The following is a 15521-nucleotide window of genomic DNA, read 5'->3' as shown; positions in this document are numbered from 1 at the left end:
GCCATTTCAACAAATCTACATTTTAAAAGTCCAATAGCACTGCTGTCAAAAGTTATTAAACTGGGGACTGGAGAGATGGCTCAGTAGTTATGAGCACTGGCTGCTCTTCCAGGGAACACAAGTTCAGTTCCCAGCACCCACATGGCAGCTTAAGATCACCTGTAACTCTAGAGGATTCAACAGCCTCTCTGGCCTCTGCAGGTACTTCACACACGTGGTGCAAAGACACACATGCAGGCTAAACAGCCATACACATAAAACAAAAATAAATAAATCCAAAATTTTATCAAGATACATTGCGTGTATGAAATTATCCAAAAATAAAAATATTCTAAAAATAAATAAAAACGAAAAAATTAACCTTTGCTTTTAAGTAGTAATTCAGATTACTTTGGAATACCCTTGAAATTGATAATCTAAAAATATCACAGAAATGTTCTAGAATTTCAATAGTCACGCTGAATCTATCAATAAAGAAAATTCAGCTTATTGATAAAATACTAACATTATCTTCCCTACCAATTGTAAAAACTGGTTAAAAATCAAAACCAAAATGGCTCAGTCCATGGCCATGTTGACAAGCATTTAAGTCAGTGGTTTCCAAGCTGCAATTCTTTAATTCAGTTCCTCATGGTGTGATGAATCCCCCAACCACAAAAATTGTTTTCATTGCTATTTACAACTCTAATTTTGCCGCCATTATGAATCTCAATGTAAATTTGGTATTTTTTATGGTCTTAGGCAACCCCTGGTAAAGGGTCATTTGACCCACAAATGAGACTACTGATTTAAATAATAAAATACTATAAGCCATCAAGTGTTGGTTTTATCCCAAGTACAGCCAAATTCAACCAATTGTCATCTAGGACAGTGGGAGCAGGACACTATGAGTAATAAACTTGGGAGTCCACTGCTAGTTCAGCCACTGGCACCAGGAGTCTCAACATCTAAGTTGGTAACATCCTCTGAGATGTTTCTACTTGGAAACTGACAGACATGGATCAAAGGAGATCATGCTAACTAGTGGACAGACTTGCATGGAAAGCTGTAGAGTGTCTGAAACTCATTACACATTTCTTTGTAGATGTCTCGGAGATTAAATGACACAAAACAACACTGTGCCCCTCATTTGTCATATTTGATGAGCAGGAGGCCAGACTAAGTCATCCCCAACAACCCACAGCTAGACAGGTAAGAGCTGAAACATAAGCAGATCTCCAAACACCCAGCTCTTCTCAATCAGTTAACATGGAAATACAACAGGGCCAAACCTCTGAGGTCCACTGGAAAGGAAGGTGATCATTCATTCAACACATTTACTCTGGCACCAGGCACCAGTTCTCTGTGAAGGTCCCAGCAAGAAACAAAACTCTTTGGCCCACTGACTTTACACTGTGGCTCACAGAGATACAAGGTTTACTGCAGATGGAGACAGCAAGTGTTTCAGGATGTGCAACTTTCGAGCCAAGTGCCATTTAAGCATTTGTAACAATACAGCATTCATTGTAGTATTCCCAAGCATTTCCCAAACAGCGATTACTCTGGATACTGGAAAGGTCTGGCCTGGAAATTCAATTTGATTGATTGTCCTAACCTCTGAACTGCCAGCTATGAGCTGTCCTGTTGGTGATCTAAATTTCCTATTAACAAAGACACCTGACCCCCAAGTCCACAAAGAGCCCAATGTTATAAGGTAAGACTAGGATAGAAGCCAGAAGTTTCAAGGGCACTTGGATTGCTTCTGACTTCGAAGGTCTCCAAAAGCAAAGATTAAGTACAGCTTATGTGTCGAGTTCTGCAGGGACAGAGCTCTAAGAACGGCATAGACAGAGTTTTCCATTTTCTGGCTTGCCAATTCTAGTGACATTGTCTACCATTAGTCTATATTTAACCAGCTTACTGGGCACTTTCTCCAGCTTTTAGTCCCCCTCCCCCCCCCCCCCCGATATTAAAAGAGCAACCCAGTTTGCCTGAAGGAAAGTTGCTAAAGAAAAGACAGGAGCCCTCCTCGCAAATTCTGATAAGATGCTATAAGCTAGGTCTCAACCTTTTCATTAACCTAGTAAACTGGGCTAAGATTTGTGTCGCTGAAGTTTTATAGTGCCCCCTTGGTGGTTACAATCTCTGGGTCCTCGACCATAAGTGTATCCAAAGAATGACAGTGGGTCTTCACAAATTCGCAACAGTTTAACCTGTTTATAACAAGGGAGTGGGGAAGTGACAGTTGGGCTTTGTGGGTGGGGGCTTCCCACCGACATCTTACAGGGTTTCCTGCCTATGCCGCCGGTGTTTGTTTTGGCTTCCCGGCGCAAAACCGGGCGGGCTCACTGTGCGGTGAGTCGGAGGTAAACTTCTGCGGGGCTCCGCGGGCCGGGCGGGGCCTGTCGGGGCGAAGGGGCGGCTCTTCCCAAAGCAGCCCCGCCCTGCTCCCGGGTGCGGGTCCAGGACGGCCTGTACACCGTGTTTTGGAGCTTTTGGGCACATCCCGGGGGTCCGGGGTCCGGGAGATCTCGGTGGGGAAGGGGATCTCCGGGAGAGGCCCTTGGGCGCCGGAGGGGCGCGGAGGCAGAGCCACGGGAGCCGCAAGCGGCCAGGCCAGAGAGGGAGGGATGCGGAGGCGATGGGCGGCGGTGCCCGCTCACCTGATGTACGGGCTGGCCGCCGCCAGGATGTTCTTCTGCACCGGGATCTCCTCGCCGTCGAGGACCAGGTGCGCGTCGCAGAAACGCGCCTCCTCCCGGAACGAGCTGAGCGCCCGCAGCAGGCGCGCGGCGTGCTGAGGGTCGGACACAGCGCTGCCCTCGGCCATCGCGCCTCCCGCTCCTCCGCCGCCACCGACCCGCCCGCCCGCCCGCCCGCTTGCCCGAATCCCGCGCGCGTCCCCGCCGGCCACTCCGCGCGTCCTCCCGCCCGGACTGAGTGAAGCTCTGGAGTCAGAGCTGGAAGTTCAACAACGCGCCTGCGCCATCGGCAGCGCGTGCGGCCGGCGCCTTTAAGGAATTGTGGCGTTGCGTCATCTTCCCGCGACGCCCCCGCGCCCCGCCCTACTTCGCAGCAGCCAATCAGAAGGGTTGGGCTGTGAGCTCCGGGCGCGCCCAGCGTTCTAGACTTGGTGCGGGAAGAAGGTTTTTAGCGGTTCGGCGGGATCGAATTCCTAGTTTCGGTGATCGAGTACTGAGTGTGGACGGGGATGAGACGCAGAGTGAAGCCGAAGACTTATTCCTTTCGCGGGAGTTACGCCTCGCTACGTTCACGTCCATTATTCCCGGGCAGAGCGTGGAGTCCGCCAGAAGCATTCGCTGAAGATGTCGTGGGTGAAGCGAGAGACTAGGCAGTTCAGTTTTGCAAGGCTGTGGCAAGGAAGTTGTTTTCCTCTTGCAGGGTCTGCGATTGGGAGCCAGGGTTTTAAATACCGCTGTAGGGGTAAGGTGTTGCGGACATTACTAACATCGGGGTGTTTAAAGCAGATCGGTGCTCAGATTAGATGGTGGCCTGGATGAAAGGGCTCTGTGGTAGATGACCCTCACCCGCCCCCGCACAGGACTACAGTAGGGGAAGAGAGGGGGTCCAGTTAATTGCATGGTTGTCATCCCTACCATTTAGGAAAGATAAAGTCTGAAAGGCTGGAGTATAAAAGCCAGATGTCCTTTTTTTTTTTTTTTTTTTTTTTTTTTTTTGGTTCTTTTTTTCGGAGCTGGGGACCGAACCCAGGGCCTTGCGCTTCCTAGGCAAGCGTTCTACCACTGAGCTAAATCCCCAACCCCAAAAGCCAGATGTTCTAATGGCGGGGGCAAGGCTTCCCACAGAGGCAGATCAAGGCTGGGATAGTAAGCAACTCTGGGTGTGCTCACTCTGCAGGGGGAAGCCTCTTATTGTTCGAAGTGTCCTCGGAAGTTGCTGAAAGTGCTTGGAAATGGAGGAAGTAGCTACCATTTTATGCAAACATTAGGTGCTCAAACCTATAGAAAATTAGGTTTCATGAAGACCAAGGATTAGGACAGCATTCAAGGTAAGGCAGGATGGAGTTTTCAGTACATCAGCACAGCCTCTTTTAGTCCAAAGGTCCCAAGGAAGTCTTGACTTTTCACCCTAGCAACAGCAAGACCTTGGAGTCACTGGTAGAGATCAGAGTATAAACTGTATTCTCAGGACAAGAGACCAGGAAGTTACTAGTAGAAGATTGACACGTTTCTAGTTCCGTTTCACATACAGCTCAGTATCTATGGGTGCAGTGATAAAAATATCTAGAATCTAAGCCAGGAGGTTTAGCAAACAGGTTTTAGGCAAGGAAGTGGCACATGCCTTTAATCCCTGCACTCAGGAGGCAGAGGCAGGCAGAACTCTGAGTTCTCAGCCAGAAATTCCCCCTACCCCCCACCCCCGTCAAGTGTATACTCTGTGTCAAAACTAAGGTCTAGGAAAGCAGAGTGGAGTAGAGCTAACAAGGGACTGTGAGTTACTAATTAGTAAGGCCTGTAGTGAGCTGCGTTGTTGGCATATTAGCTTCTGTGTTTGTGCCTATTGAGAAAATATAATAAGATAATGCAGATGTCTTCTCCTTAAACCTGGCATAGTGCTTATGGGTTCAGTCAGCACTCTTTCGTGTAAGCAGTTGCTGTCTTTTGAACATTGCTCTTTAAGACACTTTTTTATCCATACGACTAGCTAACTTCCATGTATATTGTAGGCTGGCCTGATTTCCAGATGCCAAGTACTTGGTACACAGTGCTACTCACTTAGGGTTGGATGGATGGTGGATGGTTTTTTACTTTATCTCTAAGTGTGAATATTAAATAAATGTTTCCTGGGTTGTATTTTTTTGTTCTCGTGTATTTTTCTCTCAATTGTGCTGTTGTCAAAAGTGGAGTATGTGAGTAGGGGGAATGATTCGGTCTTTAGAGTGCTTGCCGTGCAACCGTGAGGACCTGAACTCTATCTAGCACCCATGGAAAAAAGCCAGGCGCAGCAGGGTGCACTTGTGATCCTAGCTGGGGTTGGAGAAGGGACTGGGTGATGGGCAAGAACAACTTGGTGGCCAGCCAGTTTAGCCAGAATCAGAATCCTAAGGATCCTGTTTCAAAAGGAATATAGAAAAGTGACTGAGGAGACACCCGGTGTCAACCTCTGGCATCCTCAGATGCTTGCACAGTTACCCCTCCTCCCTAGCCCTCCCATGCTGTATATGACTAGGAGAGCTCTACCCAATGCAGGTATTTGACACGAGCATATTAGTTGATCGTAATGGTGGTCTACTCTTCAAATGGCAGAGGTTCCAAAATAAACAGCTCTGATAACAGGATGCTGGTCAGTTATCTGAGGATGGGAGCAGGGAGGGTTATCTCCACAGAAGCAACTAGGAGTGAGTATAGATCAGGCAGACTCTTCCTGGTAGAGATGAACTTGCAGTGTTTCCCTTGGAAAGGGATGGCATGAGTTGGGCAGAGGCTCCCAACCAGTCGTTAATCAGTCGGGAGGAAGGTGGTTACCGACTGGAAAGGTGCACCTGCACAACAGGACACAACAGCACCTCCACTGTTTCCAGTCGTCCCCATCACTCACTCTGCTTTCTGAATTCTGAGTCATTCTTGAAACTCAGCTCCAACGTGACTATAAGCCTCCTCCTTGTCCTGCCTTTGAGGACAAGGTAGGCAAGTGCTGTATTCATCTCACTGTATTTTATTAATTTACTATGGTGCTGGGATCCAGCTCAGGGCTTTGTGTATGTTGGACAGTTGCAACATTGAGTCAACTCCCCATCCCAGCTGTTCTGAGCTCCTGGTGTGTGAGCTTTAGTGCTGCACTTTCTTCCTCCTCTGGGTTTGTCAGCAAGGGTAAGGAAGGGTAGGTGTTGGATGCACCTGTGTTTCCTGGGATGCCTGGCGCCTAGCAGATGCTCCCACTGCATGCATTACTTAGCAAATCAGGTAGAGTGATGTAGGATGCTGAGCTGAAGAACACATCCCCTCCAGGCCAGCTGATTGCCATATGTCATTAAGTGGTAGCAACTCATTCCACGGAAGGGGAAAAAAATTTCATGGCTCTGCAGCCAAGATCTGACTTTAATCCCATCTCAGAGATCATCAGAAAACCATCGGCTCCCTTTGGAAGGAGTTGGTCCTACGGATGCTAGGCTCACGGTAAAATGTGTCCGATTGAGTTCAGGTGTCCCCAAAGTATTCAGCCTGTTGCTAATGGGGTAGGAGGAGTTCTGGGGTTCAGAGGAACAACTCCCTGTCTCTGTAGAAGAGCAGTCAGTCCTGGCTGTGTCTTGGAATGCTTTGCAGCCATTCTTGATGTTGCTCAAACTGATCTGTCCTTGATATTAATTATGATCATTGAAGTTGTGTATACGGTGTTTTTGTTTCCCAGCATTCCATAGGTATCAGATAGCAGTTATTGTGAAACACTCGATCTGAGAGAGATCCCATACTGCCTGGCCGGTTTCAGTCTCTGTTGACAACACAACTCACAGCCTTCCTTTCTCTGTCTCTCTGTCTCTCTCTCCTTCCCTCTTCTTCCTTCCCTCCCCGCCCTTCCCCAAAGACCATTTACAAGATACTAGTAACAGTGACTTTATACACTTTTTAAGGCTTTGGCTACTTGTCCATTCCCCCTCCACAAACTCATACCAGGTGGAGTGCCGAGGACAGACATGGGTTACTAAGTAGGTCTTTAGTCTGTGCACTTCCCTGTACTTTATTTCTTCACTGACCTTGTATCATGTTTACAGTTGAGAAAAGAACAATTTCTATTGCAAAAAAAAAAAAAAAAATTAAAAGCTTTCTTCTGTTGAAAACTGAGCTCTCAAGAGAAGTATCCCCTTGGGAGTTTGGGCTTTTATTTTAAAGTGACTGTTAGCACAAGACAATAAATACTGTAACACAAATAATCGGGAGGTTGAAAAATCTGGGGTTGGATGGGCTCATTTTTATTGAAGAGAAGATTGAAATTCAGATGAGTCAAAGGCTCCATCAAGGTCAGTCATGAGACCGAGTGAGGGTAGAGAGGACCAAGGTCAGATTCCTCCCTTCCAACCCTGTAAGCTTTTCCAGTCTCAAAAGCTGGCTCTTTACAAAGACTCGTTTGGTCGAGACAGTCTCTTCTGATTCATTTTAAGGCTGTCTTCAGACATTTTATTGGGTGAATCTGTCATTTGTCCAAATCCATAGATAGCTCTTTCTGGAGAGCCTAAGTGCTTCCCACATTGCTGACTCAGGGGCCAGGTCTGTGTATGAGGTTCAGGAGTTGGTTCTATATATTTCACAGGGCTCGGAGAGGTGGCTGGGAAACCAGCGAGCTAATTACATTGTATCGAAACTCCACCAAGGTAGAGCTGTCCTTGCCTCCCACCCAGGATCCATCACAGTGCCTGACATACACTGGATGCTCTGTACAGATTTGCTGAACGGATAAATATTAATAGGAATGATAGATATTTCCCCATCCCTACCAGATAACTTCAGGGGCCGTTGCCCACAATTCTCCACTGACCTCCAAACTGGTTTATTCAGTAACCTGCCTGACATCTCCACTGGTGATAGCCAATGGCCGTCTGCCTCTTATGCAGGTGACTGAATGAACTCATGAGGGTTGAAGAGATGGCTCAGCGCAGTGGGTAAGAGCACTGGCTGCTCTTCCAGAGGACTAGGGTTCCGTTCCCAGTACCCACGTGGTTGCTCACGACCACCTGTGTGACTCCAGCTCTAATGGATGAGATGGCTCTTTTCAGGTCTCTGGAAGTGTATGCAGGTAGTGCACAGATATACAGACAGAAAACACTCAAAAGTAAAAATAAAATGTTTCAAAGTTACAAAAACCTTGACCCCTTAAACCTAATTCTAATTCCTCCCAAGTATGTGGTAGTCCATTGATGGTATCTGTTTACACGGTGGCAGGAAACGGGACTTTTTAAGGGGTGGTGGTGCTGGGGATGGAACCCAGAATCTTGTGCACACAGGCCATATATACTTGATCTAGATCCCTATCTATTGACCTGTTCCCCTAGCTGTGTCTGGGGTCCTTCACCCCACTCCCCAGTAAACCCCACAAACTCTCAGGCAGACTGTTCGGCCTCATCGATACCATTTGACCCCTCACCACCTAGCCCTTCTGCCCTCCCTCTGCCCTTCTTGGGGATCCTTCCTCCCCAACAAGTTAATCAGACAAAGCTACTTCTGATTTCTGTATCCTCCGATGGCTTTCCATCAGACTCAGGAAGAAAACAACAACAACAACAACAACAACAACAACAATGAAAGCCCTTCTTACGCTGTGCAGAGCTGGGAGTGATCTATAGCCTATATCCCGTGTGACCACATCCTCGAACACTCCCTCTCAGAGCGCACTAGCCACACTGGCTGTCTTGCTCTTCCTGGAACAGCCTTAAGTCATCCTCCACCCCAGGACCTTTGTATCATCCTCTCTCTCTCTCAGACAGGGAGTCCGCCGACAGTTTCATTCTTCTTCATTCTTCTTATGGCTCCGAGATAGTGGCTTCCTCACCCCACCTCGTTTCTCTTCTGTACATTTAACCCCTGCCCAAGTTATGTGCGTGTATTTGTGCATTGTGTCCTTGCTGCTTATTTCTTATAGAGGCTCTCGGGAGGCTGCACGGGGTTAATTTATCTCTGTGTCACTAGGCCCTAAAACAAAGCCAACATGAAAGTATATGCCCTAAGTGATCAGTTACTGGCAGACATCCCTCTCCCTCTCCTGTTCCCTTACCTACCTCTGTACTCCGAGGATGCTGGGCTATTGAGAGTGATTTAAAGAACAGGAAGTGAGCCTTGCAAATCTTAGATGGCAACAGCTCCAGGCATAGATTACCTTAGTGCTGTCTTTCAAACTAGATCCCATGCTAGAACCTCGGTGTGGTCCTGTTAAGGCATGTACCACTTTGCAGTGTTATTTGTTTGTTTCTGAGACAGGGTTTCCCTGTGTAGCCCTGGCTGTCTTAGAGCTCACTCTGTAGATCAGGCTGGCCTCGAACTCAGCTGCAGTTAAAGGCGGGGGCCACCTCCCGTCTCACGTGGCAGTTTTTACCCAAGACATTTGCTTTAGTTTATAGTTATGTGAACAATATAGAAAAGGTACTCAGACTTTGCTCCTTAGCGAGAGTTCTGTCTACGTTGTTGTTGGGTGTATGGTGAGCTGGTACATTCATCAGTGCTCCCATGGTATAAATAGTTCACCTGTGCCTTGGCTATGTCTGATGGTTTGTGAACTCATTTGAGTCCTCTGAATGGCTAGCTATTGGACGACCTTCTGACTTCCTTCTGGGTACTCATGGCTGCTCTGATTAAGATGATTAAGTCTGTGATTCTCAGAATGGTCTATAACACATCACTGTTTCTACCAACCTGGCGTAACCAGAGCATCTCCTCACCTGCAATAGTGAAGGAGCCGTGAGTTGGTGCCAGTGAAGGCTGGCAACAGGGTCTAGCACACAGTAGGCCCTCAACACACACCATATTGTTCTAATTATTATTATCGTCATCATCATCATCATCATCATCATCATCATCATCATCATCATCATCACCATCACTATTATTTCCCGTACCATCCTTGCCTTCGTTTTTGGCAGGATCTCGCCAAGCTTGGGAATTATTAACCCATAGTTGACTTTTAAGCAAATTCTAGTTTCTCCAACCCCAAAGCCAACCCTGTCTCCATGGCCAAATTGGTATCCCTCTCCCTTTCATCATTCTCTGACTCTCAATCCTGGGGGTTGGGTGAACTTCATCTGTTTCCCACTCTAGCGCTTACTTTTGCCTTCCACATGAGACCTTCAAATATCCTATTCCGTCTCTTCTATAGCGTGCCCCGTGCCTTCATCTATGGATTGACAGAATCTCATGTATCCCGGGCTGGACTTGAAATCATAAAGATCTACCTGCTTCAGCCTCCTGAGTATTGAGATCAAAGGCATGTGCCACCACACCCCACTTGTTAAATGTTTCTCTGTGGTTATGCGTGTGCATGTTTTTTTTTTTCTTTTTTCTTTTTTTCGGAGCTGGGGACTGAACCCAGGGCCTTGCGGTTGCTAGGCAAGCGCTCTACCACTGAGCTAAATCCCCAACCCAGCGTGTGCATGTTGAACACAGATACCCACAGAGACCAGAGGCATTGAATATCCTGGACCTGGAATTATGGGTAGTTGTGAGTCATACAATATGGATGCTGGGAACCAAACTTGTGTCCTCAGCAAGAGTTGCCAGTGTTCTTAACCACTGAGCAATCTTTCTACCCCCCCACCTTCTGCTTTACCTTTCTTTCTTTTTTAAAAAATTTTTTGAGACAGGGTTTTTCTTTCTTGATGTGTGTGTAGCCTTAGCTGTCCTAGAACTCACTCTGTAGACCAAACTGGCCTCAAACTCACAGAGATCCTCCTGCCTCTGCCTCCCAAGTGCTGAAATTAAAGGCGTGTGTCACCACTGCCTGGCTCTGATTTACTTTTAAACATTTAAGTAATTTCAACTATTTTCCGAAACGCACCATATCCGCAGTGCTTCCCCACGTTCTCCTTGAGGAAGCCTTGCTCTCATGATGTCTTCCTGCGCTTTCTTTTAGAAGGTGTGTGATCAACCTTAGATGTGTGCGTTTTCTATTCTCTACCTCAACCCTGCTGAGACCTAAATATGAAATCCATTCACACCTTGAGACCGAAGTTCTAAGTGCTTGCCCTTGTGGGAGACCATAGGCAATTAGGGTCAGCACTAAGTCTAAGGAACTAATTGGCTACTAGGGGAAGGAATGTTGAGAAAGTAATAATTTAGTTGGCAAAGATGATGTGGCTTGCTTATTCAGACTCGTGTGCGCCTCTGGGAACCCAGCAGACAGGGGCCACCCCACCATCAATCATCCCATCTCTAACATGTCTGTCGGTCCCTGGGTACAAGCCCAGGACAACTCGCAGGAGTCGGTTCTCTCCTCCTCCTGGAGACAGAACTAGGCCATCATGCTTGGCAGCAAGCATCTTTAGCCGCTGAGCCATCTTGCCAGCCCTTTCTCCTTTTACATATCTACCATCGATCATGGTCAACCCTAAGGACTACGTTTCCTGTACCTTTGAGTGGAACCAGTGGAGTCTCCAGTGATTTGGCCTCATGTACCTGATTTGTCCCCCTTCCTGGTACCTGTTCCCAGGGCCTAGTACTGCTCCAGCATCGCCTCACAGAGCCCTTCCACTCAGCTCCTTTAGGTCTTGCTGCACTGTGAACTCTTCCTCTGGAATCTAGCTGTCGGGCCATCACATTACAGCTTTCTACTGGGGGCATGCTCCTGCCTCAGCCTGGGACAGCTGTCTCAGCTGGACCCCACCTGACTCACCGCTGGTCATGTAGTTCACATCTGGAACACATCTATGTTCCTCTGTGAAACTTGCCTGACACATAGCCATGTCCTGCCTCTCTGACAAACACACTTGTGTCACTATAGTGAGTGATTAGTAAATAGTGACTTTAAATAGCACAGTCACAGGGCCGGAAAGAGTGGCTCAGTGATTAGTAGCATATACTGCTCTTGCAGAGGATCCCAGTTCAGTTCCAAGCCTCCATGTCTGACTGCTCATAACCACATGGAACCATAGTTCCAGAGGATCAGACACCCCCTACTGGCATTCTCAGGTACTACACATATAATGCAGGAACACACATACATACGCACACAGACATGCACACATGCACACAGACACACAAAACACACATGCATGCACATGCACACACTCATGCATATATGTGAGCACATACACATGCAATTTAAAATAATTTAAACAAAAAACCCTGCAAACACAGAGTCACAGATGTAGTGGGGGGGCTCACTGGTCAAAAGTGCTTGCTAAGCAAGCATGAGGAACAGAGTTTGGATCCCGAGAACACATGTGACGTGAGTGCTAGGTGAGCAGGTTGGCAAGCTTAAAATTTAAATCCGGGAAGGGAGAGGCAAAGGGGCCCAGAGCAAGGGGGCTACCAAGACTCGCTAGGTCAGCAAACCCTGGGTTTGACGTTAAGACCCTGCCTTCATGGACAAGGAAAAGAGTTCAGATAACTCCAACATCGGCCTCTGGTTTCCACATGCACTCAAACATATGTGCACCAGCAGCCACACGTGCAAACATGCACACTGTATACACATACAAAGCAAAATGAAACATAAAAACTGGCCGTCATGCCTATGGTATTAGCAGCAACAGTTTGAGAACATCTCTCTTTTCCCTTCCCTGGGGGTTTCCTAAATAAAGGGGCATCAACCCAGTTTCTCTATAATGATCACTTCCTCTGGTGCCCATGCATGGAGCATTGGTGCTTCCTTATGCAGGGAGCTCAGTACCCATCACACTGAGCAGTCCTTTCTTTCTGCCATCTGAAGTCACAGATCAGGCCCTCCATGTCACGGCCTAAAAGACTGTGTCCCAGAGAACCACGGACCCTCAGCTAACATATAGAGAAGCCAGGATTTTGAATGATGTTTTGGAAAAGCTTGTTAACTCCCACACTCTGTGTCACTGCTTGTCCGTCCGTGCACTCCCAGGATCTCCGCAAAGGGCCTGGTAAACAGCCAATCAAACCCAAGAGACTCCGAGCCTATACAGGCACGCAGAAAGGGGCATGCGTTTAACTGGGCCACCGAGCTTCTGAACACTTCCCTCCAGGTCCTGTCAATCAACTTTCCAGATAGCATCTGGGCTGGTGACTGTTTTCAGTGTCTCCCTCTTGGGAAAGGTGGTTTCGACATCGATAATTTGCACGTTGTGGCTCCCAGGTGTGCTCTTTAATCAAGACAGTGCGGTCCTTCCAGGGGAACAGGTTGCTACTTTTAAACGAAATGTATCCGATTTAGTGAACTTTTTCTGTTGGGTGTGTAACGAACTGCTTTCTTTGTTACAATCTTAAGCTTTTTTTTTTTTTTTTTTTTTTTGGTTCTTTTTTTTTTCGGAGCTGGGGACCGAACCCAGGGCCTTGCGCTTCCTAGGTAAGCGCTCTGCCACTGAGCTAAATCCCCAGCCCCACAATCTTAAGCTTTTAAAATGGTGTGCCAAGAGCCTCGGGGGTTTCCTCTGTGGGAAGACGAAAGCTTGGCCTCCCCAGCTCCAGCTCCGTTCTAAGTGTCTGAAGAACAGGGACCACCCGCAATTGTCTGAATCTCCTGTGGCACCTGGTTTGGGAAGGGAGGGTTTCAAGAAGTCATTACCGGGGCTGGGGATTTAGCTCAGTGGTAGAGTGCTTACCTAGGAAGCGCAAGGCCCTGGGTTCGATCCCCAGCTCCGAAAAAAAGAACCAAAAAAAAAAAAAAAAAAAAAAAAAAAAAAAAAAAAAAAGAAGTCATTACCAAGTCATGGTCTGCTTTGGTGGTGTTTTATGCTGAATGCTAGGCTAGGCTAGGCTGTGGCCGGGGTCGGGGTGGGGGTCGGGGGATGGGGGGGCGGGGAATGGATCAGATTCAAATCTGGTCTCTAGAAACTTCTAAACCTCCTTGTCCTGGGATAAGACAAACATAAGTGATGAGCAACTGGTTTGGCTAAATGGGGTGCATGGGAGGGAGTGTGGCAGGGAGTTTCACTGAGGTGCACCCCCTTCCCGGAGCATCACTTGTTCTTAAAGCTGGAGGGGACCTTTGATACTAACACAAGCATTGAATGCCATGGCAGACACAGGCGTTTTCATGCCTGCAATGGTAGACCCCTATACTGCACCTTTCTTCTCCCCCACTTCCTGCTAGTGGATATTTTCTGGCAGACACAGGCAAAGATTGCCACCTGCGTGGGATAGCATTGAGTTCCCAATTCAAGCACTCTCCACCATGATGCATACATGTGTGATCAAGAAGCTGAGTATTCTGGACCCCAGCTTACTGACAATTTTCATATGTATATGCGTGTGTGTATTCGGAGGAACTCTGGTCACAACTATGGGAGTTTTTAATACTCATGGTGAGAAAATGAACGATTCTGGCAAGTATATGGATGATGGCTGGATGGTGAATGGATGGATAGATGATGTTAGATGGATGGATGATGGATGGATGGATGGAAGATGAATGGATGGATGGACAAATGGATGGATGATGGACAGGTGGATAGATGATGGACAGGTGGATAGATGATGGATGGGTGGATGGACAAATGGATGGATGATGGACAGGTGGATAGATGATGGACAGGTGGATAGATGATAGATTGGTGGATAGATGATGGGCAGATGGATAGATGATGGACAGATGGATAGATGATGGGCAGATGGATAGATGATGGATGGGTAGATAGATGATAGACAGGTAGGTAATGAATGTGATGAATGATAGACAGTTGGATAAGAGATGGACTAGAGGACAAGACAGTGTGTCACTACATCACAAACAATTTACATTTTCTCTTTACCATCAACACTGCACAGTTCTATATTATTTGTACGCCAAAAGTCCTTTCACATCACAGCAAAACCAAAGACACTAGAACGATCCGTTTTACCCATGAAGACAAGTGCAGCCTCAAGCAATAGTGTCTCATGCACATGGGGACCGGTCAGCTCCATCACTGAACTGGCACTGGCTCAGCGCCTTCAGCACAGGAGCCTGGGGAAGCTACAGGGAGAAGGCCACCCATTGAAGACACTGCCTTTCCTTCCTGAGCTAATTCTAGCCACATGTTACAAGTCAGTGCCGGGCAAGGGCAGAAGTGCTTCTGTGGAGACTCTGCCATGGATCCTGCTCTTCTTGGGGACACTTACGCATCCGACAAGTCCCACGCTATTTCAGAAAGTCTATAAGAATCCTGCAGCCATCCTGTGGCCTTTTCAAGTGCCCAAGATTCCTCTACAGGGGACATCCTGAGTCTAACCGAACACAGAAACACAAACACAGAACTTCGAGGAAGAACAGTGGGGTAGGGGCCTGGGAGTGGGTTGGGGGTCAGGGGGTCGGGAGTCAGGAGTTGGGGTCAGGGGTCGGGGGTCAGGGGTCAGCAGTAGGGGTATACTCAGGGAATTTAGCACGTTCAAGAGTCTCCAGCTGTGGCTACTGCAACTCCTCAGTCATTCCCCTTTGGAAAACTCACATGGCCATTCAAGCTGAAACGTCCGCTTCTCCCTTAAGATGCCTCTCAAGTCTTGGTGGAGATAACAACTGAGGTCATCTGCTTTAGAGATCCGGGGTGCTAGTGCGTTAACTGGGCAAGGTGGAGACCAGTGAACGGAAAACTCCACAGATTACTTAGAACTGCCTGGTACCGCACAGGTAATACTTCAGGGTCTTGAATGCCAGGAATGGCCATAGTGGGTAGAAGATTAATGCCACTGACTTTATATGTTCACTCAACCCACCTGTACTGAGGCCTTTTTATATGCCAGGCCCTGGCCTAGACTCTAGCCTCTTAAACTGCAGGTTGTGATCCCATTTAGAATGCAGGAGCCCTGAAAATTTTGGCAATGATATATGATTTTGGAAAACTCAGTAACTGAAAACCAGTTCGAGATCTGGAGTGTTAGAAACCTGAGGCATTTCTGGCTTCTCCCTGGTATAGCATG

At 47.6% G+C, this 15521-nt stretch overlaps 1 protein-coding gene across 2 annotated transcripts in view; it reads right to left on the bottom strand.

The window, feature by feature from the left end:
* The window catches only part of Gan (gigaxonin), a 57342-nt gene extending 54376 nt beyond the window's left edge, over positions 1-2966 (bottom strand). Inside the window, exons 1-2 of one of the 2 annotated variants that reach the window (XM_087594681.1) lie at positions 2879-2966; positions 2643-2776 (exon numbers count right to left, since the gene is read on the bottom strand). Coding sequence is in view for 1 of the 2 variants with exons in the window: in NM_001414939.1 (NP_001401868.1) it covers positions 2643-2809 (167 nt within the window). In the remaining variant the exon portion in view is untranslated. 2 annotated transcript variants of the gene reach the window in all.
* Positions 2967-15521: the final 12555 nt, after the last annotated feature.

The sequence above is a fragment of the Rattus norvegicus genome, chromosome 19 (genome assembly GCF_021556685.1).
Source record: "Rattus norvegicus strain SHRSP/BbbUtx chromosome 19, alternate assembly SHRSP_T2T, whole genome shotgun sequence".
NCBI classification, from domain to species: Eukaryota; Metazoa; Chordata; class Mammalia; order Rodentia; family Muridae; genus Rattus; species Rattus norvegicus.
Note: the sequence above shows the minus strand (reverse complement) of the source record. Positions and strands in the feature narration are given on the sequence as shown.